The sequence below is a fragment of the Kogia breviceps genome, chromosome 1 (genome assembly GCF_026419965.1).
Source record: "Kogia breviceps isolate mKogBre1 chromosome 1, mKogBre1 haplotype 1, whole genome shotgun sequence".
Taxonomy (NCBI): domain Eukaryota; kingdom Metazoa; phylum Chordata; class Mammalia; order Artiodactyla; family Physeteridae; genus Kogia; species Kogia breviceps.
In genome coordinates this window covers 865,875-890,058 of record NC_081310.1, presented here as the reverse complement: position 1 = coordinate 890,058, position 24,184 = coordinate 865,875, and the positions used below count along the sequence as shown (strand labels likewise).

The window sequence follows — 24,184 nt, the reverse complement described above, 5'->3', positions numbered from 1 at the left end:
TCTTAACGTTCATGTGGTTCCACTTTCTTAAAATGTCTACTCCTAGTGTTGGAGTGTACAGCATTCCCTTGTAGGGTGTGTCTAAAGCAGACTCCAGATTCTGTTTCTTTACTCTTCATTGTACTTATGTGAGGACAGAAGTAAATTACACAGAGGAAGTAGAAGATCCTGTGGATTCTGATGGTATGTGGCACGTCTCATCTCAACAGCTGTTCCACTTAGCGGGAAAGGGAGCCAGGAAAAGACAGAACAGAGGCAGGAACTTAGAGGCTTCATGCTCTTAAGACAGTGTTCTCACCGAGTTTCCTCTCAGTGTAGTAGATGTGGGGAAATGAGAAGTTGAAAATCATTGATCTGTTCCTCATAGGCATTTGCATAAGTCTCATGAAATTGTAGAATTTCTGAATGGAAAATATGTTTAGTGTTTCTGATTCTTTTTTTTTTGGTGGGGGGGGTGCCTCGCTGCATGGCTTTTGGGATCTTATTTCCCCGACCAGGGATTGAACCCATGCCGTCGGCAGTGAAAGCGCTGAGTGCTAACCACCGGACCACCAGGGAATTCCCTGATTCTTTTACTTGAAAAACCAGAGAGTACTTAATAGCCTCCAGTTCCTTTCTGAGACTCCTCAGCCCCTTCTTCCATTCCCTGGAGAATAATAATTAGCAAGTGCTTTAACTGTTTATTAACTTACAGAGATGATGTAGTTCCTTTCCAGAATCTGTGCTTTCCTTTTGCTTTCTTGTCATTAAAAGCTTCTCTTGTGTGTTTCCTATAGGCGAAGTCCTGGGCTTTGAAAATCTCGTCTTTAGCATTTTTGAATTTGTCCATGCTCTCCTGGAAAATAGCAAATTCAAAAGCACTGTCAAGAAGGCCTTACCTGAGTTGATTTACTATCTCATCCTATACATGCAGATCACCGAGGAGCAGGTAACAACGTGTGGGAGACAGTGACCAGCTTGCATTCAGAGAGTGCAGCCTGCATGTGGGGTCTAAGTCAGGCGACCAACTGATTTGGAAAGTTCTAGAAAGCTTTGATGTCATTATGTTGCGGAATCCCTGGGTTTGGGGGTTTTATCAACTCCCGTACTAGGTGATCGGGCTTTCAGAGTACTTATACTTTTACGTCTATAGGACCGCCAACCAAAGGCCCAGATATCCAGAAGGGCCTGCCTTTCTCTATAAATAGTGAGATATAATAGAGTTCAGGTAATTAGCCTGGTTGGTGAATCATTAGACCAGAAAAGAGCATTAAAAAATATGGTAATGACTGTCTCGTATGAACAGCACAAGAATGGACGTGATTTTCCATTAAATACCCATCAGACCTGCTAGACTCCGCAAATTGACGTATCTGGGGGTAACAGCCAACTACAGTAGGAGGGGCCAGCAGTCAGTCACCTTCTGCAGCGGCCTTTGCTGCTCAGCTTGTTAAAGGGTTCGCTTCTCTGCATCAAAAAGAATAGCGTTCTGTTCAAGATAAAAACAAAAGGCCGAACCATTCCAGCGTGTGGATGAAAAGAGGGAACATATGGTGCAGATGGGAGCCTCAGAGAGACCTGACTTCATCATCCTTTCAGATTAAAGTGTGGACGGCCAACCCCCAGCAGTTTGTGGAAGATGAAGATGATGATACTTTCTCCTATACCGTTAGGATCGCAGCCCAAGACTTGTTGCTGGTAAGAGGGCCGCCTTGATGCTCGGCCAGATGATTCTGAGCTAGTCCTCTTCTTTAGATCTCTAACCCAAGCCGAGTAGTGTCGTTGGGTGACTTTATCTTAGACTTTTGGGGGATGAGAAGAGCATCTCGAGTGAGGTCTGAGACTCAGGAAGTTCCAGAGTCATCGCTCCCAGTTCTGATTTACGTGTAAACATGAGGTGTAAAAATTGTGCAGAGGATAGTGTTCTAATGAGTAAGGGTGCTTGAATCAGGAACTTCCCAGTTTAATTCACCCTTCAGCAAGAATCTGTAGCACAAACTAGCGGTTGGCAAATTAAAAAAACTTAGATTGCTGAGAGGTTGAACACCCAGATGGCTGCTCATGTTTCTTTGGCTCTGACGGGAGCACAGGACTGTCTCCAGGCTGAGGGTCTGGGGAGAAGCAGGACCCCCCTGCCGCCTGTCGGTCGCGAGGCTTGTTCTCGCTGATTCATTGTTGGTGAGCACTCCTGGTCGTCCTGCGGTGTTTCTAAGGCACCCAGGAGAGACCACACCAAGTCTCAGCCAGTAGAACAGCCTGGTATTTCCACAGTCAGGCTCCCAGAGAGTAAATACCTGGTCCCCTGCCGTCCAAAGCTGAATCTCTCATTGACCCCTTGGGCTCTGCTGAATGTAGCCGAAGGGAGCTGTCCATTTTGTGAGCTTCACGGTGCTTGGGCCCTGAGGAAATATGGATACTACTTTGACGTAGAGACCTTAGTACAATTAGGGGCTGTGTTTTGAATGTAGCTAATTGGGCTTAGCCGTGTGTATGTGAAGGAGTTGGAACCATTCAGTGTGCAATGAAGCTTGCAGTGTAATTTGCACAGAAACATTTGTTAGCGCCTCTCCTCCCACCAGGCTGTGGCCACTGATTTCCAGAATGAGAGCGCAGCAGCCCTGGCCGCCGCAGCAACTCGGCATTTACAGGAAGCTGAGCACACCAAGAATGGCGGCACCGGACATTGGTGAGAGCGGGCGGCGGGCGTCCGCTGAGGGACGTGCCCTGGGCATCAGGTCGGAGGCAGGCGCGTCCTTGCTTTGCATTATCTGTTTTAAAGCAGTTCCTCCCATCCTTAAAACAGTTGGCTAATATGCTTTTATTTTACCCCGTTTTCAAAAGGTTTGAAAGGAAGGACTTTTGCTTTGCTTTTAACTAGAAAAACCTGTTATTCTTCAATTACACTGTTTTCGGTTATAGGTTTAGATCGGAAGAGCAGCTCAGTGCGCTTCGGGGTCAGGCTGTGCTGAAATGCCCTTTCCTGAATTGGCTTCCCTCAGGCGTCTGCCTCTCTGGCCGTGGGTTTGTGTGACCAGGCTGTGGTGTCCCTTTGGCAGGTGGAAGGTCCACGAGGCGTGCATGTTGGCCCTCGGCTCGGTGAAGTCCATCATCACGGACAGCGTGAAGAATGGCAGGATCCCCTTCGACATGCATGGCTTCCTGACCGGCGTTGTCCTTGCAGACCTCAGCCTCTCCGGTGAGTGTCAGCGCGGCGCTTCGGCCCACCGTCAGCTCAGTTCTGTTGTTCACCGAGGCAGGTAAACCTCGGGGTGAACCTTCTTCTCCCACCCTAGAGCTTGAGCTTGTCTGAACCTCTGAACTGCCCAGAGACCTTGACTCAAGCTTCACCAACCGAGAGACTAGGATTGCCTCATTCATAGTTCTTCCAGGCTGTTCTCTCACACTGTTCTCCCAATCAGCGCTCACGTCCCGGATGTTTTCTGGCGTCTGAATAGAGTGCAGATCTGGCCGCTCTGCCTTGAGGACTCTGGCGCAAGCTCTGTCATTGCAAAGTCCCCACGCCCTCAGGCAGCCTGTGTGTGGTTCACGCTTTCTGTGTGCTGCTTGTCAGTTTTCTCAGGCTCTTCTGTCTGCGTCATTAAAGTGTCCGTTCTCACGTCCACGTTTGCTACCAGCCTTAAAACATAGCCTCGACTCCGTGAGCCTGATTGCTCAGCAGCGCAGGGCAGCGGCCGAGAGGCGGCCCTGTCTCTGTGTGACCATCTCCGTGCCTTGTTCTCGCCCTCAGAGCCCCCAGTGCTGTCTCTGCTTCCTCCCCGAGTACCTGAGTCGTGGGACCCCTGTGTCGTTGGTGCCGTGTCAGTCCACTCACTGCCTCCGCTCCATAGGATGCCCTCTGGGTGGCTTAAGCCGCTGGAAAGTGTTCTCCACCTCTCCTTAGGCCGGCTGTTATCGGGCGTCTCAGGCCTGAGTCACAGAATGAGATGGCGGGGCACCCAGAGCTCAGGACCCCCTGAGCGTGTCCCCGTTTCTTCTGCGCTTACCACGCGCTGCAGTATGTTGCGGCTGACAGATCTGTTTTCTTTCTCCTACTAGAATGTAAGACGTTTGAGTACAAGCCATGTCTGATACACCCTTTTGCCCCACGGCGCCTGGCACCTAATGGATGTAGTGCCATCACGTGTTGAATGACAGTGTTGGAATTTCTCAAACCCACCAGCATATTTTTTGTAGAACTGGCCCTAGCAAAGCTTTTCTGTACAAGCCATTCTCAAACTTTTTGGTCTCAGGGCCCCTTTACACTTTTAAAACTTATCAGTGATCCCAAAGAGATTTTTTTGTGAGTCACATGTAGCAGTATGTAACATATTAGAAATTAACACTGAGAAGCTTTCAAAATATAAGAAATGCAAGCGTACGTTCCATTCGCTGTCAGAGCCGTGGTGTCACACATCAGTAACCTCTGGAAAATTCCACTGTATACCTGAGAAGGAATGAGAATGAAAAAAGACAATGTCTTGGTATTGCTATGAAAATAGTTTTACCTTTGGGGACTTCCAGGCGTTCCTGGACGGTATTCTCCATTATATGAATTAGTGTGTAATTATTTGGCACCGTTTGCTAGGTTCTGTTGAATAGGTCCCATCAACTAAATGTTTATTGTACAGGTAACTAAGGTAAGCCCTATGACAGCTGAATAGGTATAGTCTCTGTCCTCAAGCATCTTACAAGAGGCAGGGGGTAGTAATCCTTACACCAGTGCCTAGAATATCAAAAAATATATTTGTGTCATGCTAGAAAGCTAGTGACGTGGGCTTAACGTGGCAGAGATAGTTAGGATTACTTCAGCCCAGGGGATTGGTTAGGTAATGCAAGGAGAGGTGAGTGTGCTGGCTTATAAACAAAGCACAGAAATGGCAAAGTAAGATGTTGACTTCCTAGGGAGGGGTGTGTGCCTGAGTTTGGAAGGCACAGAGGGAAATCAGAGGTAATGCTAGAGTCACTCATCTGAGGGGGCCTTGAATGCTGTGTGAATTTAGATGGGCTTTATTTGGTAGGCTGTGGAATTTGTTGACATTTTAAATAAAAGCATGACAGAGCTATAATTTATAGTATTCCAATAGCGGTCCAAGAGTAGGAAAAAACTGGCAGTGGAGAAGACATCTAGAGGACTGACTAGCAGTGCGGTAAGGGGTGGTGAGAGCTGTGGTGGGAATAAGGGAGGGGGGCTTTGTCATCTAGGAATATTCCAAATGTACTCTGCGAAATGTGAAACTAGGGAAATGATTCTGTGCCGTAGGTCATACATTTGCTTTTATCCTTCAAGGTCACGCTTTTTCTCTCCATTACGTTATGTATGTTAGGTGGTATCCGGTTACTGCAACAAACTGCGGAGTAGAGGCGGGGAGGAGGGCGGGCAGTAGCGGACACTTGTGTTGTCCAGCCCCTAACTGCTCTCTCTTCCCCCCAGTGTCTCCTTTCCTCTCGGGCCGGGCCCTTTGGGCTGCCAGCCGGTTCACTGTTGCTATGTCCCCTGAATTGATCCAGCAGTTTCTTCAGGCAACAGTTAGTGGTCTTCATGAGACACAACCCCCGTCAGTTCGAATTTCTGCAGTGAGAGCCATCTGGGGGTGAGTACGCCACCTTAGGACAACGGAAACTGTTTTAAGAGAAAGTTGCTCAGGTTAGAAGTCCCAAACAGCAGTTGTCCAGTGGATTACGTTGCTTGGAAATTTCTGAAGATCTCCTGCAGAATGGATGTTGGAAGGACAGGGAAAGAAACCATACCAGAAACATGGCTTCTGTGAGTCCCGGATACATCCTGTTCCCTTTTACTCCTCGTTCCTTTTCAATTCACCCCAGCTCTGGAATCATCTAGACCAACTCCCTGTCTTACAGAGAAGCAGAACCTGAGGCTCCGAGAGATAACTAACTTGCCTAGGGTTGCACAGCGGCGGGTCATAGAAGCAGGCTTAGAGTCATTTGTTTGGTTGATTGCCTCTGTATTGGAAACCAAATTTGGGATAATGTAGCCTGGAAACACTGCTTATTTTTTTCCAATTTTACCTCTCTTTGTCACAGCTAGTATACTAGTGGCTCTGTTAGTTCTTTATTTATATTCCTTCTCAGACCACAGGGAGTTATTGATGTTTTCAGGAGTATTTTCAAGTCCAAACTTAAAGAGTCTCAGTTGAATCCTAAGAATTGCTTGAAACCCTAAAAACGCAGAGTTCACCTTCCACCTGCCTGTGCTACCTCCTTAGCTTTTGAAGCAGAGATTGAGGTGCTGGCATTACTATATGTCTTTAGAAAGCATTGCTGGGGGGCGGGGGTAGCGGTGGGGCGTGTCAGCAAGATGTCTGAATAAGATGTCCCTCGCTCTTATCCCTCCCACAACAACAATTTGACATCTGTCCAAGCGAGGAGATTGTCAAACTCAGTGCCATCTAAGGACAAGGAGAGCTGTTTTGAGAAGACAGGCCCACATCCCAGCCACTGACTTGCCAACCGTAGTCCCGGCTCCAGCCCCATTTGGCTTTGGTTCTGTCATCGGCACTGTACACCAAGGGACCCAGGGGGAATCTCACCCACCTGTATGTCAGATAATAGAAACACAGACCTCGGTCCCAGCTGTGGATCCTGACGTGGTCCAGGACCTCCTGGAGAACACTGACTGAGACAGTTACCCACAGATGAGAGAGCCTTTGTCAAAGTCCGAAGCCCAGTGGAGAAGTTCTAGCACACCACTGAAGCAAAAAAAAATCCAAGATTGGGCACTTGGAGGAGGTCAGTCAGTGAAGCCTGGAGGAGGTGACTGCTACTTCAGACGTGCAGACAGCAGTGCAGGACATAAAGGAACATGAAAAACCAAGGAAGCATGACATCCCAAAAGAAACACAATAATGTTCCAGTAACCAACCCCAAAGACGTGGAGATCTGTGATTTATCTGATCAAGAATTTCAAAACAGCCATTTTAAGGAGCTCAGTGAGCTACAAGAAAACACAGAAGGACAATTCCATGAAATCAGTAAAACAACTCACAGACAAAATGAGAAGTTCAACAAAGAGAGAAATCATAAAAAAGAACCAAACAAATTCTGGAGCTGAAGGATACAGAGAATGAGATGGAAAATGCAGCAGAGAGCACCAGTAGCAGAGTGGGTCAGGCAGAAGAAAAAGCCTGTGAAATAGAAGACGGGACCTTCAAAATTATCCGCTCAGAGGAGGATAGAGAATAAAGAATGAGAAAGGAGGAAGAAAATGTGAACTATGGGATATCTTTAGGAGAAGCAGTCTACAAATTATTGGAGTCCCAGGAGACGAGAGGGAGGAGGGAAGGGTCAAAGAGCTTTTTAAAGAAATAACGGGGCTTCCCTGGTGGCGCAGCGGTTGAGAGCCCACCTGCCGATTCAGGGGACACGGGTTCGTGCCCCGGTCCGGGAGGATCCCACGTGCCGCAGAGCGGCTGGGCCCGTGAGCCGTGGCCGCTGAGCCTGCGCGTCCGGAGCCTGTGCTCCGCCACGGGAGAGGCCACGACAGTGAGAGGCCCGCGTACCGCAAAAATAATAACAATAATAATAATGTCTGAGAACTTTCCAAATCTGAAGAGAGATTTGTACCTCCTAGTTATAAAGCTAATATATCACTCCAAAATTTCAATCCAGGGTGATCTTCTCCAAGACAAAAGGTAGTAAAAACTATCTAAAATCAAAGACAAGAGGGAATTTTCAAAGCAGCAAGAGGAAAAAACTTTTCTCTCATACAAGGGAACTCCCATAAGGCTAGCAACAGATTTCTCAGCAGAAACTTTGCAGGCCAGGAGACCGTGGGATGATATATTCTAGGTGCTGAAAGAAAAAAATGCCAACCAAGAGTGCTTTAGCTAGGAAAGTTGTCCTTCAGAACTGAAGACAGGATAAAGGTTTTCCCAGGCAACAAAGCTGAAGGGGTTCTTCACCACTAGACCTGCCTTACAAGAAATGCTAAGAGGAGTTCTTCAAGCTGAAATGAAAGGATGCTAATTAATAATGTGAAAATATATAACACACTGGTACAGGTAAGTATATAATCGATTTGGAATACTCTGATACTGTAATATGGTGGTGTGTTTACCACCTAACTCGAGTATAAAGGTTAAAGGATGAAAGTGTTAAAAATAACTAGCTAAATACTCTGTGATTATTATTATGAACACAGAGTATAAAAAGAGTTATATCGTGACATCAGAAACATTAAAGGAAAGGAATAAAGGGGTAGAATTTTTGTATGCAGTCAAAGTTAAGTTGTCAGTGTGAAATAGACTATCATATCTATAAAATATCTTACGGTAGCCACAAAGCAAAAATCTGTAATAGACGCACCAAAGATAAAGAGAAAGGAGTCAAAGCATTCCACCATGGAAGATCACCATTCACAAAGGAAGACAGCCAGAGAGAAAGGTCAGGGGAACAGGGGACTACAGAAGAGCCAGCAAACAATTAATAAAATGGCAGTTAATAAAATGGGCTTACTTATCAAAAATTACTTTAAATGGATTAAATTCTCCAATTAAAAGTCAAAGTAGCTGAATGGATTGACAAAGAAGACCCAACTATATGCTGCCTAAAAGAGACTGTAGGTTTTAGTACACACATAGGCTCAAATTAAGGGATGGAAAAAGATAATTCCGTGTAAGTAGAAACCAAAAGAGAGTGAGGGTATCTGTACTTTTATCAGACAAAGTAGACTTTAATTCAAAAGCTGTAACAAGAAACAAAGGTTATTATATGATAAGGGGGTTATTCATCAGGAAGATACAACAATTATAAATATATGTGCACCTGCCATCAGAGCACCTAAATATATTAAGCAAATATCAATATTTGAAAGGAGAAATAGACAACAGTACAATAATAGCAGATTTATACCCCACCCTCAACAATGGATATGCTCATCCAAACAGAAAATCAATAGGGAAACATTGGACTTAAACTATACTTTCAACCAAATGGACCCAACAGACATACAGAACATTCCATCCAACAGCAGCAGAACATACATCCTTCCCAAGCATGCATGGAGCATTCTCCAGGATAAGTCATGAAGCAGGTTTTAGTGAATTTAAGATTAAAATAATACCAAGTATATTTTCTGATCACGTTGGCATGAAACTAGAAACCAATTACAGTAGGAAAACTGGAAAAATCACAAATATGTGGAAATTAAACAGCACACTTCTAAGCAACCCGTGGATCAAAGAACTCAAAAGAGAAATCTAAGAATATTCTGAGGGACTTCCCTGGTGGCGCAGCGGTTAAGAATCTGCCCGCCAATGCAGGGGACACAGGTTCGAGCCCTGGTCTGGGAAGATCCCACAAGCTGCAGAGCACCTCAGCCTGTGAGCCACAACTACTGAACCTGTGCTCTAGAGCCCACGTGCCACAACTTCTGAAGCCTGTGTGCCTAGAGCCCGTGCTCCACAACAAGAGAAGCCACCACAATGAGAAGCCCACACACTGCAATGAAGAGTAGCCCCCACTCACTGCAACTAGAGAAAGGCCGCGCACAGAAATGAAGACCCAATGCAGCCAAAAATAAATAAATAAATAATAAATTAATTTTAAAAAATAATAAAATAAAGATATCTTAAAACACACGAAAATGGAAAATACAAATACCAAAACTTATGGGATGCAGCAGAAGGAGTTTCAAGAAGGAGGTTTATAGATAAAAACACCTACATTAAGAAAAAAGAAAGATCTCAAACAACCTAACTTTATACCTCAGGAATTAGAGAACAAAGTAAGCCCAAAGGTAGCAGTAGGAAGATGAGAGCAGCAATAAATAAAATAAAGAGCAGAAAAATATTAGAAAGATTTAGTGAGACTAAGAGCCGGTTTTTTGAAAAGATAGACAAAATTGACAGACTTTAGCTAGACTAAAGAGAGAGAAGACTCAAGTACAGAATCAGAAATGAAAGGGGAGACCTTACGGCTGATAGCACAGAAAGACAAAGGTTCATAAGAGACGACTGTGAACAGTTATATGCCCACAAATTGAATAACCCAGAAGAAATGCAAAAATTCCTAGAAACATACAGCCTAACAAAACTGAATCATAAAGAAATTGAAAATCTGAACAGACAAATAACTAACAAGGAGAGTGAGTCAGTAATCAAAAACCTCCCGTAAGAGAAAAGCCCTGGACCAGATGGCTTCACTGGTAAGTTCTACAGACATTTAAAGAAGAATTAATACCAGTCCTTCTCAAATACTTTCCAAAAAATAGAGGAGGAGGGAACATTTCCAAACTCATTTTACTAGGCCAGCATTCCCTGATAACAAATACAAGGACACTACAGGAAAAGAAAACTACAGGCCAGTATACCTGATGAATATAGACGCAGAGATTCTCAACACAATACTAGCAAACTGAATTCAACAACGCAGTAAAAGGATCACACACCATGATCAAGTGTGATCTAGCCCTGGGATGCAAGGATGGTTCAACATACGTAAATCAATAAATGTCATACACCAATTAATAGAATGAAAAATTTTAAATCACATGAATATCTTAATAGATGCAGAAAAAGCATTTGACAAAATTCAATGCTCATTCATGACAAAAACTTTCAACAAAGTGTATAGAAGGAACATATCCCAACACAATAAAGGCCATATATGACAACCCCCCCAGCTAATGTCATATTCAACAGTGAAAGGCTGAAAGCTTTTTCTCTAAGATGAAGAACGAGGTAAGGTTACCCTACTCTTACCACTCCTATTCCACATAGTACTGGAAGTCCCAGCCAGAGCAATTAGAAAAGAAAAGAAGAAATAATGAACTGTCACAAAGAGAAATTTAAAAAACAATCTCCTGTACAATTGCATCAAAAAACAATAAAATGCCTAAGCATAAATTTAACCAAGATGGTGAAAGAGCTCTACACAGAAAACTATAAGACATCGATGAAGGATTGAAGAAGACACAAATAGAAAGATGTCTCATGTTCATGGATTGGAATAATGAATATTTTTCAAATGTCCAAACTACCCAAAGCAATGTACAGATTCAGTGCAACCCCATCAAAATTCCAGTGGCATTTTTCATAGAAGAACAGACAATTCTAACATTTGTGTGGGATCACAGGAGACCCTGAATAGCCAGAGCAATCTTGAGAAAGAAAAGGCTGGAGGCATCACACTTCCTGGTGTTAAACTATATTACAAAGCTACAGTAATCAAAAGAGTGTGGTATTGGCATAAAAACAAACACAGAGATCAGTGGAGCAGAACAGAGAGCCCAGCTATAAACCCACACTTATATGGTCAATTATTTTATGACAGAGGAGCCAAGAATATACAGTGGGGGAAGGACAGTCTCTTTAATAAATGGTGTTCGGAAAACTGGACCCTTATCTTACACCGTATACTTAAGTCAACTCAAAATAAATTAAAGACTTGAACCTAAGACCTGAAACCATAAGACTCCTGGAAGAAAACATAAAAGTTAAATTCCTTGACATTTGTCTTGGCAATGATTTTTTGTATTTGGCAACAAAAGCAAAAGTAAACAAGTGGGACTGCATCAAAGTAAAAAAGCACAGCAAAGGAAACCATCAGCCAAATGAAAAGGCAGCCTACTTAATGGGAGAAAATATTTGCAAGCCATTTATCTGATAAGCAGTTAATATGCAAAATATATGAAAAACTCATACAACTCAAATAGCAAATAATCTGATTTTTTAAAATGGCAGAGGACTTGAATAGACACTTTTTCTAAAGAAGACATACAGATAGTCAACAGGTACATGAAAGAGCACTCAACATCACTAGTTACCAGGAAAATGCACAACAAAACCACAATGAGCTACCACCTCAAACTTGTTAGAATGGCTACCATCAAAAAGACAAGAAATTACAACAGGGTTGGCGAGGGTGTGGAGAAAAGGGAGCCCTTGTGCACTGCTGGTGGGAATGTAAATTGGTGCAGCCACTGTGGAAAACAGTATGGAGGGTCCTAAAAAAATTTTAAAGTGGAACTACCATTTGATCCAGCAGTCCCGTTTCTGGGTATATATCCAAAGGAAATGAAAACAAGATCTCGTAGAGGTGTCTGCACTCCTGTGTTTATTGTGGTAGTATTCACAGTGGCCGAGACATGGAAACAACCTGAGTGTGCATCGGTGGTTGAGTGGCTGAAGGAGATGTGTGAGTATTCAGTGGACCATAATATAACTCAGCTGCAAGAAGGAGGGAACGCCTGCCATTTGCAGCAGCTTGGCTGGACCTTGAGGGCATGGTGTGCTGAGTGAACTAAGCCTCTCAGAGGAAGACAAGTGCTGCACGGTATCACGTATATGCGGAATCTTTTTAAAAGCCCAGCTCATTGTAAAGGAGGTCAGGAGGGTGGTTGCTGAGGGTGGGGAACATGGAGAGATTGATAAAACTGGGTCCACGCTGTCGTCGGTCAGATGACCAAGGGCTGAGGATCTAACGTGAGATGTGGTGACTGCATCGTGTAACGCGACGTAGAAAGTAGCGTTCTCACGCAGAAGAACGTAAATCTGAGATGATGGACGTGTCAGTGACCTGGACGTGAGAAATACTTTCACTCTGTGCGTGTACGTCCAGTCACCACAGTGGACATAGCTAGCCATTTTATAGGTCGGTTACGCCACAATAAAGCTGAGAAGAATTTAAATTTAAAGAAATTTAAAGTTTGTTTAAATTTTATATTACTCTTAAAATCAGAAAAATTATGTGAAGAGAACTCTCTTTTTTTTTAATGGTTTTCAATTCTCTGACTACATGGGCATTGGTTTTCTGGAAAGGTGTAACAGCCATCTCTGGAAAAGTGACAAAAGCCATGAACGTGCACAGCAGAGAAATGGACACTATACCTGTTTGTAAAACGTTACATCATGTGTGGAAGAGTGGACCCCGGGTTAAGAGCTTCGTGTGTAGGGGTGCTAGCTGTGCGTTCTCTCACAGCCGGGATTCTCCGTTTGGCCATTTCCCTCCTCGGTTCTCCGGCCAGTTTCAACCTGGCTTCTATTCTCATCCTGTCACTGAAGCTGCTCATTTGCACGTCGCCAGCAGCCCTCTCTGGTCACCGTGCCGCCTTGGCTTCTCCTTCTTTTACCCCGGTTTTAATATATTCATTTGTGCCGCAGTGTATGTATTATTGCAAACTGCCTTAGACCATTTCTGAAACAAGACACCGATTGACAGATACCTCCACTTGTGTCTCATTTCTCTAATCATATTTATGCCAGCCTCTCTCCAGAGCTCCAGATTAATGTATGTGCTTACTGGCTGTACCAGGGTGGGTATCTTACAAGCACCTGAAAACTAACACGTCCACTACTGAGCTTACTGTTTACCACCTCCAGGCCTACCCTACCTGTAGTCCCTGTTACACAGTAAGAGTACAGATCTTGTACCTTTAGATCTTACACCTAAAGATGGACGTCTGTACTCCCAGAGATGCCGGCTCTCTGCCAGGGCTTGGTTCCTTCGCCTCTCCTCCCTTCCTCCCTCTCCCACTGTGGCTGCCCTGGCTCGCGTGCTCAGCTTCTTGTGCATGAAAATTAAAACTCGTGGCTCTGGTTGTGCTCTTCGAACTCTGGGATACCGGTACCCAGAAGAAAGAGTATACCGGACGGTCCATGAGGCCACAGGGTAAATGCAGAGCATTTTCCTGGGGTGTCGGTTTTCCCTGAACACTGTGGGGTAGGGCAAAGAAGAGATTAGGTGTAGGTGTTAGGAGTAATTTGTAAAAACAAAAACAAAACTTTGACATGTACTGGCTTCCGGGATAAAGTCTAACCTCCTTAGCATGGCATAGAAGATGCCATATGATCTGGCCAGATGCTACACTCTGTGGCCTCCCAGGCTCTGTAAGCCCTGAGAATGAGAAGCAGCAGGAAGAGGTGGAGCACAGCTCAGCCCCAGTGGAGGCGGATGCAGAGCCTGGTCCCACGAGCCAGGGGCCGCCCACGGCCAGACGCCGAGCCGGCTCTTAAGGAGGAGTTAGATCAGAGCACGGTGGCATTGAACATAGAGATGTTCTAGAGGAGGGACTCCCGGACAATCCAGCGGTTAGGACTCGGCGCTTTCACTGCCGAGGGCCCGGGTTCGATCCCTGGTTGGGGAACTAAGATCCCGCAAGCCACGCGGTGTGGCTAAAAAAAAAAGATGTTATGGACCAAAAAACAATCTGAACAAATCTGAGATCTAAGCCCACAGGCTTACTAGTCACCGTGGACCTTTGAACCCAGCAGCTGACACAAACAGTATGGTTGTAAGACACTTAAAAATTAAGTTAAGAAAAACCATTTATTGAGAACCTGGGGTCGGGGGGCCTTGTTTCTGCACTAGGTTCTTTTAACATAGAGAAACAATGTTTTCATTGGCTTTTATTACTGTTCTGAAAATAACAAAAGTAAAGACTTAGATGATATATTTTTAATAATTGTATCCCGTTGGACACGGTTAAGCAGCACCCAGTAAATATTTATTGATTGAGTAAGAGGCAAATAAGGTAGAACTATGTATAGAAAACAAATTTTTTTTTTTTAAGAAATGAAATTTCCTTTTAAAAAATTTTTATTTTATATTGGAGTAGAGTTGATTAACAGTGTTGTGTTGGTTTCAGGTGTACAGCAGAGTGATTCAGTTATACGTATACTTGTATCTATTCTTTTTCAAGTTCTTTTCCCAACTTGGTTATTAAAAGAGTATTGAGCGGAGTTCCCTGTGCTCTACAGTAGGTTGTTGTTGGTTCTCTATTTTAAATACAGCCACGTGCACATGTCAGTCCCAAACTCCCAGTCTATCCCTCCCACCCCCCCGTAACCATAAGTTCGTACTCGTAAGTCAGTGAGTCTGTTTCCGTTTTGAAAACAAACTTTTAAACCCTGCAAATAGTACACCAGTTTTATAAGTATGTGTAAAATGTTTATATACATTGATCTCATCTTAGGATGCAAAAAAACTCCAAAAAGTATAAAATCTTTATAACATGGAAGTTAAAAAGTAGTCTCCTACTAAATAACAGTTGTATTGGAAAAGATTTTAACTGTTTGGAAAATTTTATATATATATATGTATCTCTTAGGAATGTGACTAAAACAATAGTCTGAGGAATCATAAGTCATTTGACTTAAGATCTTAATAATTTGGATGTAACCGTGACTGGGATTTGCTTCAAAACGAAATAGAGGGATGAAAGAAGTTTTAAAGGAAACAACAAAGACCAAAGCAGAAATAAATTAGAAAACAGAGAAATGGTGGTGGTGATAGTTCTAAAAAAAAAAAAAAAAAGCCACTGAAAGATGTAAAGACTTAATGAGCTCTAGAAGTAGCTTCATAAAGCTTCGCATGTAAAGGCTGCAGCCCGTAATGCTGATTGGAGAAAGCAGGCATTGAGGGACCCACTGGTGAGTGGTTCTTGCCTGTTCCTTGCCCTCCAGTTACTGTGACCAGCTGAAAGTCTCAGAGAGCACCCACGTGCTTCAGCCCTTCCTCCCCAGCATCCTGGATGGCTTAATTCACCTGGCGGCTCAGTTCAGCTCGGAGGTCCTCAACCTGGTGATGGAGACCCTGTGCATCGTTTGTACGGTAGACCCAGAGTTCACAGCAAGCATGGAGAGCAAAATCTGCCCCTTCACCATCGCCATCTTCCTGAAGTACAGTAACGGTATGCACGAGGCGGGTGGGGGGCGAGTGAGCGCTTCCCTGGGTCTGACGGCCTTGGCATTAGAAGCAAAGAATGTGACTTTGAATTAGCGAGAGTAGGGTCGTGCTATAGACCCGGCAGCACTGAACAGCAGAGAACCTAGGCCTGTAACTCTCGCTGTCTGGTAAGAACTGGGAAGAAAGATAACGAAGAAAGCTAACCAGCAAGGCGTATAATTTAGGACTTTGACAGTAAAGTAAGGGAATTGAGCAACTAAACCAAAAGCTTCCTAAAGGAAGAGGCCTAGAACTATAACTAGAAAAGTGAAGAAGGAGATCGGTACATGCAGAGGTTTATGAATAAGGTGTTCATTGCATGTTTTTTATAGTAGCAAAAATTTGGAAATACTGAGAGGTTAATTAATTATATCCATAAAATGGAATGCTTTGCAGCCGTTAATAATCAGACCTCAAAGGAATTGTTAAAGCCATGAGGAAGCGCTCACCTTGTAGTAAGTGAATAGATTGTTTTCCAAAATGCGTACAATATAACCTCAAGTTTTGGTTTTGCTTTAGAAAAGGGTGTGTGTGTGGATATGTACATAGAAAAAACACCGGGAGAAAGTGCATCAAAATGTTAAGGGTAGTGACCTCTATAGGTGGCGGGATTACAGGTGTATTGTTTCCTTTAATACTTTTCTGCATTGTAAGTTTTTCTGCAATGAGTGTGTATTAGAAATATTGAGGACACTTGTATCTGAAGAGTGAGTGCTGAAGCTTGGAAGGGGGTTGGTTATGTAACGTGATGTCGTACTAAACATTTTATTCAGTTTGTTTTTTCACTGAAGAATGTGTCCTGAGGAGGGTTCCACACTGCACTCTTAGATCGTCCTCTTCCTCTCCGCCCGTCACATAGTATTTATTCCATAAATACCATCATTTATTTACCCATTCTGTTCAAGGGCCTCTGGCTTGTTTAGAGTTTTCGTCTGCTATGGACGGTGCTGCAGCGAACTTCTAACGTGTGTCTTAGTGCCCCGCACGGCGCATGCGTTGTCTCATGCTAGATAGAGGAGGGCGTTTATGTTTTTCTTACATAAAGCAGGTCGGGCTGAAGTTGCATTTCTTCACGAGGCCCTGCTTTGGGGAGCCTTTGCCTTTTGCCCTCCAGTGGCTTTGGGGGTTCTTGTGCATGGTGACCACCCCCAGGAGGTGTACGCGGCCCTCGTCGACACGTGGGAACCTGGGAGGAGTCAGTGCTTGGGCAGTTTCCGAGACTGATGTCTTCTCAACGGAGTACCAGTGGGGGCTTTCATTCCCCTTCAGCGTTTGTTTTCATAGCCCGTCCAAGTCTCACAAGAATACGGACGTTAGAGATGTGTCCCAGAAGAAGAGGCGGGTTTTGTTTCAGGAACAGCTGTTGCTGACTCACCCCTGACTTCGTGAGATCACACGCATGCTGTCTCCCGGACAGCTAGCGGCTCTCCCTGCTTTTCAGTTTACTCAGGGGGCCCCAGTAGGTCCCAGGTCAGTGCTGTGTAATCAGAGCAGCAGTTGTAAACATATGGACACCAAGGGGGGAAAACCGCGGTGGGGTGGGGACGGTGGTGCAATGAACTGGGCGACTGGGACCGACGTGTAGACGCTGACGTGTATGAAACTGATGACCAGTAAGAACCTGCTGTATAAACAGACAAAAGACAACTAATACTAAACTTTCTTTGGGTTATTTGTATGGAAATATGCTAATATAAATGTTTCAGACATTAACGTGAAATTTCTAAAAAAAAAAACCGCAAAGCGGAAGTCGTTCACTTCGGTTAGGGCCAAACAACCGGCAGCATTAAGGCGGAAGCCTACACAGACCCCCGGGCGGGGGGACTCGTGTCGCCTTGTCCACTCCAGACCCCGTGGTCGCCTCGCTGGCCCAGGACGTGTTCAAGGAGCTGTCCCAGATTGAAGCCTGCCAGGGCCCCACGCAGATGAGGCTGGTTCCCACCCTGGTCGGCATCATGCAGGCGCCAGCGGACAAGATCCCTGCGGGGCTCTGCGCGGTACGGCGGCCGCTGCGGGGCCGGGGTGGGGGCGAGGGAGCGCGAGCGGGCCCCGCGCGAGCCCCCGGGGTCCCCGCCCGCTGACGCCGACCAGCGGCGCCGTGCGTTCGCGGGGTGATGTTCCGGGCTGCTTCGCCCACAAGGACAGCGGGCGGTCCTCGAGGCTTTCAGAAGGGAGCTCTTGTTCCCAGGTGCCCTCGGCGATTGGACACCCCCGTGATGACCCTGTCCCTGGCTGTCCAGTCAGCCCCCCCCCCCCCGCCCACCCCCATGGCTTCTCAGGCGGAGAGCTGCCGCCGGGAGACTGAGAGTGCCCTCTCTCTGCCGCCTTCTTCCAGAATCGTGCCTTTCACGATGAGTGTCTCTGGGTTGGTGGGGGGCTCCGCCCAGGGAGGGCCTTGTGGCCCTCCGCCCAGTCCAGAGGCAAGCCTGCCTTCTCTCCCGCAGACGGCCATCGACATCCTCACCACGGTCGTGCGGGGCACGAAGCCCCCCCTCTCGCAGCTGCTTATCTGCCAGGCCTTCCCCGCCGTGGCCCAGTGCACCCTGCACACGGACGACAACGCCACCATGCAGGTATCCCCGTGCGGGCGTCGCCGGGCGGGGGTCTGAGCCGCGGTGCATGCGCAGCAGGCCGAGAGGCTGGACACCGTTTCCTGCCTTTGAGATAGAAACCCCCCAGCTCCATGTTTGCCCAGAGGACCCGGGACGGGTCCCGACCGCTAAAGCCAAGACGTTCTGTGCATCTCGGAGGTGTGAGCGCCAGCCATCCTACTCTGTGTCTGGGTGTTGCTGCGGCGGAAGAGGTTATAGACGTACAGACTGATGAAGTCAGCCAAGGGATCAGCCTTTGGCAATCTGCAGGCAGCGTGGCTGGTGTGAGGTCTGCCTTATTCTCACAAAGACCTGCAGTCCCCCCGGTTACTGCTCTGTCTTAGCTCTGTTTTCTCAGTACCAGAGGTAGAGCTTTACGGTAGAAGCTCCGTGTGCGTGTCCATCCTCCCTTTGGTGAGAAGCGTGCGTTTCTGAGCTAGCCGATGCGGCACAGCAGAGCCGGGGCGGCGCGCGCCTGTGTCTGCGGCGGCGCGGCCCCAACTCCAGCGGGACGAGCCCCCCAGACCCCGCAGACGGAGGGCTTGTGTGCCCGCGGCTGACCTAGCCCCCTCCCCTGTCCCCCAGAATGGCGGCGAGTGCCTGCGGGCCTACGTGTCGGTGGCGCTGGAGCAGGTGGCCCAGTGGCGCGACGAGCAGGGCCACAACGGGCTGTGGTACGTGATGCAAGTGGTGAGCCAGCTCCTGGACCCCCGCACCTCCGAGTTCACGGCCGCCTTCGTGGGCCGCCTCGTGTCCACCCTCATCTCCAAGGCGGGGCGGGAGCTGGGGGAGAACCTGGACCAGATTCTGCGCGCCATCCTCAGCAAGATGCAGCAGGCGGAGACGCTCAGCGTCATGCAGGTAAGACGGCCGCGGCCCCGGCGGCGCTGCCCTCCGTTTCCGGCCTGGCTGCCCGAGTCCCTGAGGCCGGCGTCCTCCTGTCCCCCCAGTCCCTGATCATGGTGTTCGCCCACCTGGTGCACACCCAGCTGGAGCCCCTCCTGGAGTTCCTGTGCAGCCTCCCGGGGCCCACCGGCAAGCCTGCCCTGGAGTTCGTGATGGCCGAGTGGACCAGCCGGCAGCACCTCTTCTACGGGCAGTACGAGGGCAAAGTCAGGTGGGGCTCCTCCTCCTCCTCTGGGCCTCCTGCCTCTTCCCCTGACTTGACCTGCCCAGCTGCCTGTCGTATTCCTTTTCCCTCCCTTTCTTTCTGGCTGAGCTGTAGAGTCAAGTGGCTGCCATCTCGCAGTTCCCAGAAGATAGTCGTTGCAGGCAGAGCGTGTGTTTTTGATCTCTGCTGGCTAGAGACCCTCCCCTGCCCGCACCTTCACCCAGCCAGGCGCTGCTGGCGGCTCCCTCTTCTTCGTAAGCCCAGCTTTCTAACTTTTTATCCTGGACTTTATCCGCGGCGTCTCGTCACCCCGCACCCCTTCTGGTGCGGACGTCGTGTGCTACTCACCCGCCCCGGCTTTGTTCGAGGGCAGCTCTCACCCAAGCGTCCTTAGGGACACGGGATCCACTTTTCAGCCAATCTCTCTTCTGTCCCCTAATTAGTTGTGAAAGCACTTTCCCCCTCCGCGTGTCGGGACATAACTGCTTGTCTCCTTGGAGCGAACTCCGAGGGGGCGGCTGGTCAGAGCAGCCCTTCTGGCTCTTCCTCGCCAGCTCGGTGGCGCTGTGTAAGCTGCTCCAGCACGGCATCAACGCGGATGACAAGCGGCTGCAGGACATCCGCGTGAAGGGGGAGGAGATCTACGGCCTGGACGAGGGCACCCGCACCCGCTCCAAGGCGGCCAAGAGTGGGTGATGCTGCTCCCCGCACACACACACACCACCGCCCCCGCCCCCCCCACCCTCCGGGGCTTAGGACACCTGGGCTGGGAGGCGCTTAAGACATGATTGTTAGTGGTGGGTTTGCTAAGAAGCGGCAGAAAACCCCAGGTGAACAGCGGGGCAGAGCCTATGGGTCCTTCTGCTGCTGGAAGTGGACAAGAGTCCCAGGTACAAGGACCCCCAGCGCCCAGCTTCATTCTGGGCCTTGGATACCCACTTCTGGTGTCTTTGCGTCTGATCGCATTTGGCCCATGACTCCGGTGATGTGTGGGCAGAGTGCAGAGCTGCCTTTTTTTTTTTAAAATTTACCATCTTAACCATTTTTTAAAAATTTTTATTTACTTTTTCTGCATTGGGTCTTCGTTGCTGCACACAGGCTTTCTCTGGTTGCAGAGTGCGCGGGCTTCTCACTGTGGTGGCTTCTTTTGTTGCGGAGCGCAGGCTCAGTAGTTGTGGCTCGCAGGCTCAGTAGTTGTGGCTCGCGGGCTTGGCTGCTCCGCAGCAAGTGGGATCTTCCAGGCCCAGGGCTCAAACCCGTGTCCCCTGCATTGGCAGGTGGATTCTTAACCGCTGCGCCACCAGGGAAGCCCTAGAGCTACCTTCTTTAACTGCAGGTTTACACTCACCTGTGCTGTTTCTCAAACTGCACGTCCCAGGACCTGGAGTGCTCCACCCTGTGCAGGCCCCCGGTTTCCAGGCTTTTTTACTGGCAAAACCTGTCTCCTTTAGTCCCTGAAATCTCTCATCTCTCCTGACTTCTAAACTCCTGTAACGTGGCACAGGTTGAGGTTATTTAGTTTTCCGTTGTGCCTCAGGGCTGGGTGTGGTCTGGGCAGTGGAGAGCCAGGGGGCGGTGCGCTGTGTCTGGTGAGCCGCGCTGCCTTGGGGGGGGGGGGGGGCGGCCCAGGGACCGTGGGACGTGGCGCCGCCTCTCTCCTTCCCAGACCCTGAGCGCTGGACAAACATTCCCCTGCTGGTCAAGATCCTGAAGCTGATCATCAATGAGCTGTCCAGCGTCATGGAGGCCAACGCCGCCCGCCAGGCCGCCCCTGCAGAGTGGAGCCAAGGTGCCTGCACTCCCTGGGGCTGAACTAGCAGCCGGGCCCCGGGCCTGCGGGTTGCTGGCTGGGGGTGCGGAGTCCCCGACGGCCCAGGCTGATCTCCAGGGTCTCCCTGCAGCACCTTTGGGGTGGCCAGGAGGCCAGCCCTTCCGGCTCGCATTGTTCCGAAGAGCCTCTCGGCCTGCTCTCTCCCCCCCGGCACGCTTAGGTTTTCCAGTCAGGCTTAGTGGGGGGTCCGGCCTGGTCCCCTACCACCGGGGCCCTCGGGGCCGCAGCGCAGAAAGCCGCGGGGCTTGTGTGTCCTGGCCTGCCTGGGTGTGGGAGGGAGATGCGCGCGTGTGCTCCAGCCGCACCTCGGCCCCTTGCAGACGACTCCAGCGACATGTGGGAGGACCAGGAGGAGGAGGACGACGACGAGGAGGACGGCCTGGCGGGCCAGCTCTTGTCCGACATTCTCGCCACGAGCAAATACGGTGAGCGTCGAGGCCGGCCCTGCGCACAGCGGTACCAGGGACGGGGCGCCCAGGAAAGGGCGAGCGGTGGGCCCACAGGGGACGCGCCTTGGGCTTCTGTGCCCCTTGACCTCGGCCGTGTGGGTGCTGCCTGCCCCCCCGGGCCTGGGCCCTGACCCTCCCGGGCTTGGTGTCTCTGCAGAGGAGGATTACTACGAGGACGACGAGGAGGACGACCCAGATGCCCTGAAGGACCCTCTCTATCAGGTCGATCTGCAGGTGAGGGTGTCCAGAGCAGGCGCCTCGGCTCAGCACTGTTCCGGGTTGACCTTGTCTTGCCCGGTGGGCGGGGCTGGGGGAGGGCGGGGACTCTGCACCCCTGCCCCGTGCCGGAACCCAGCTTCCTGGGGCTGTGGCGTCAAAGTCCTAGGGGTGGACCGCAAGGTGTGGTCTTGGGAAATCCCCGTGGAATTCAGTCCCCGGGTTGAACCTTCCCCAGAGCCGAGACGGGCGGGCACCCTCTGGGCGCTGGCACTAGCGTGAAGGCCAGCGGCCCCACCCTCAGGGACGCCCCCCTCCTCTGTCCCCCCAGGCGTACCTCACGGACTTCCTCTGCCAGTTTGCTCAGCAGCCCTGCTACGTGGTGTTCTCAGGCCACCTCAGCGACCACGAGAGGCGGGTTCTGCAGACCATTGGCATCTGAAGCGGTCCTCCTCCCGCCCCGCGGCACACCGGCCTGCAGCCCGCACCGGCCCTGAGGTGCACTTGCTTCTCAGCCTAGAGCGGCCTCTGCAGAGCGACACTGACAGTACAGACCAGGCTCACCGGTGCCATCACCTAGGAACGCTGGAACAAAGGACCTCTCCCAAAGTACCCTGAAGAAGCCCGTCTCCGGGACCTCTTTGTCCCCAGCTGTGCCCACCTCTGCTCCTAGAGTCCTCCGCTGGCCAGGCCAGAAACACCGTGCCCGGCAGGGTCACGTGTTCGTGGATGATTGGGCCTCGCCTGAGAAGCGCCGGAGGTCACCACCGCCCGTATTCTAAAGTGGACCTGTTTCCTTCCGCAGGACGTCTGACACGCTCAGACAGGAACGCACTCGGGCGAGAGTGGGGTTTTCTGCCCCCCACCGCAGATGCGCTGGGTCTCGTAGGAGCGAGGGGAGGCAGCGCCCGGGACCCCTGTGCCTCCTACGACACAGACTCCCCGTCAAAGGAGGTCATCTTGGTTTTGCCTCGTTGCATGACGCAGCCCCTCCCCGGCACCGTTCCTCTGTATACATGCACGCACACATAAGCCAGACAGATGGCAATTTGTTTTTCCTTTTTTAGAAAAAAAAAAAAAATGGGGGAAAAACAGATTTTTTTAAAACGTCCACCTGACCCAACCATATTTAACATGCCTCTCCCACGCATCCCCACACAGTCTGATACTCAGAGGCCCCCCCTCTCCCTCAGGAATTCTCTAAGGTGGGTAAGTTGTAGCCCTCAAATTTGCAATGTGTATTTTTCTAGGAGAGTAAAGTAATCTTTACAAATGAATTTAGTCTGCATGGTATAAGGTGTCTCAGCACCTCTGCCTTCTATTCCTTTTAGAAGGAAAATTAAAATGAGGGCAAAGGCTTAGGTAGAGCCATGTAATAGACACTCTTGTGTGTTTTAGCCGACCTAGAGGAAATGATGGATTCTCCTAGTTGGGAATTGTCTGTGGTGGGTTCAGAAGTGAATGAGGATAAGAAATCAGGACGAGGAAGGTGAATGAGCCCGGCAGCCCCTCTTTGGGTGCTGTCCTCACCCAGCGCCCCATTTTTAATAGCTGCAGAGCATTCCTTTAGGGTGGTGGTCTCACAGCGGGAAATAGAATATAAACTGCATTGAACTCTCCCGAGGGAAGACCACACCGCATGGGCATTGATAATGCGGGGCTGCCTTGGGAGCCTCGGGACTTGTTGCCACTACGTGTCCCTGGTGGTCACTGCCCCCCACCTGCAGCGGAAAGCCTGGGAGGGGGGCGTGCGTGTGTGCGCGCATGCGTGTGCGTGTGTGTGTGCGCATGTCTGTGTGCGTGCGTGTGCGTGCGTCTGTGTGTGCGCGTGCGTGCGCGCGCGTGTGTTCCCGGGGCTGCCGGCCAGGCCCTGGACTCGGGCCGCCTCCGAACACCGCCCCTCTCCCCGTGATTCTGGTGAGATGGCGGCGGGTCTGGCCAGCGGTGCTCGGAGGCTCCCCCCACGGTTGTAGGTGTGAAGGCGGGCTCGGTGCTGAAGGCCCACCGGGCCAGGATGTCCCGGGTAGGCACAGAGGAGTGGTCTCGTGCCAGCAGCAGGGGAGGCGTGGGGCTCCCACACCCTGGCCAGGCCTGCTCCCTGAGAAGACTGTCTGCATCCAGTGCCGCAGTGAGCCTCCAGCGAGGGCCCTTCCTCCTGCTCCCCTCTCGCTGCTTTTGGGGAGGGCCGGGCCTCCTCCCTCAGAGCTTGAGTCCTGAAGGAAAGGGTCGCGGCAGCACTTGGGGGGCTGCCTGGCCCGCAGACTTAGCGCTGTGGGCGAGAGCAGAGGCAGCCCCCGGCGCGCAGGCACTTCCTCGTGTTTCCAGA

General features: G+C 49.5%; 1 protein-coding gene across 6 annotated transcripts in view; it reads left to right on the top strand.

The window, feature by feature from the left end:
- The window catches only part of IPO9 (importin 9), a 45,872-nt gene extending 22,737 nt beyond the window's left edge, over positions 1–23,135 (top strand). For 3 of the 6 annotated variants that reach the window (XM_059059594.2, XM_067027009.1, XM_067027014.1), the window contains exons 9-24: positions 125–183; positions 777–928; positions 1,579–1,677; positions 2,559–2,665; positions 3,036–3,175; positions 5,411–5,570; positions 15,399–15,625; positions 17,509–17,657; positions 18,105–18,233; positions 18,837–19,112; positions 19,202–19,368; positions 19,917–20,050; positions 21,029–21,151; positions 21,514–21,618; positions 21,800–21,876; positions 22,190–23,135. In XM_059059594.2, coding sequence (XP_058915577.1) covers positions 125–183; positions 777–928; positions 1,579–1,677; positions 2,559–2,665; positions 3,036–3,175; positions 5,411–5,570; positions 15,399–15,625; positions 17,509–17,657; positions 18,105–18,233; positions 18,837–19,112; positions 19,202–19,368; positions 19,917–20,050; positions 21,029–21,151; positions 21,514–21,618; positions 21,800–21,876; positions 22,190–22,300 — 2,215 coding nt within the window. In that variant the 3' untranslated portion in view covers positions 22,301–23,135. The remainder of the gene's footprint in view (positions 1–124; positions 184–776; positions 929–1,578; positions 1,678–2,558; positions 2,666–3,035; positions 3,176–5,410; positions 5,571–15,398; positions 15,626–17,508; positions 17,658–18,104; positions 18,234–18,836; positions 19,113–19,201; positions 19,369–19,916; positions 20,051–21,028; positions 21,152–21,513; positions 21,619–21,799; positions 21,877–22,189) is intronic. The other 3 variants (XM_067027000.1, XM_067026993.1, XM_067026989.1) reach the window with 3 other exon arrangements.
- The last annotated feature ends 1,049 nt before the right edge of the window (positions 23,136–24,184 follow it).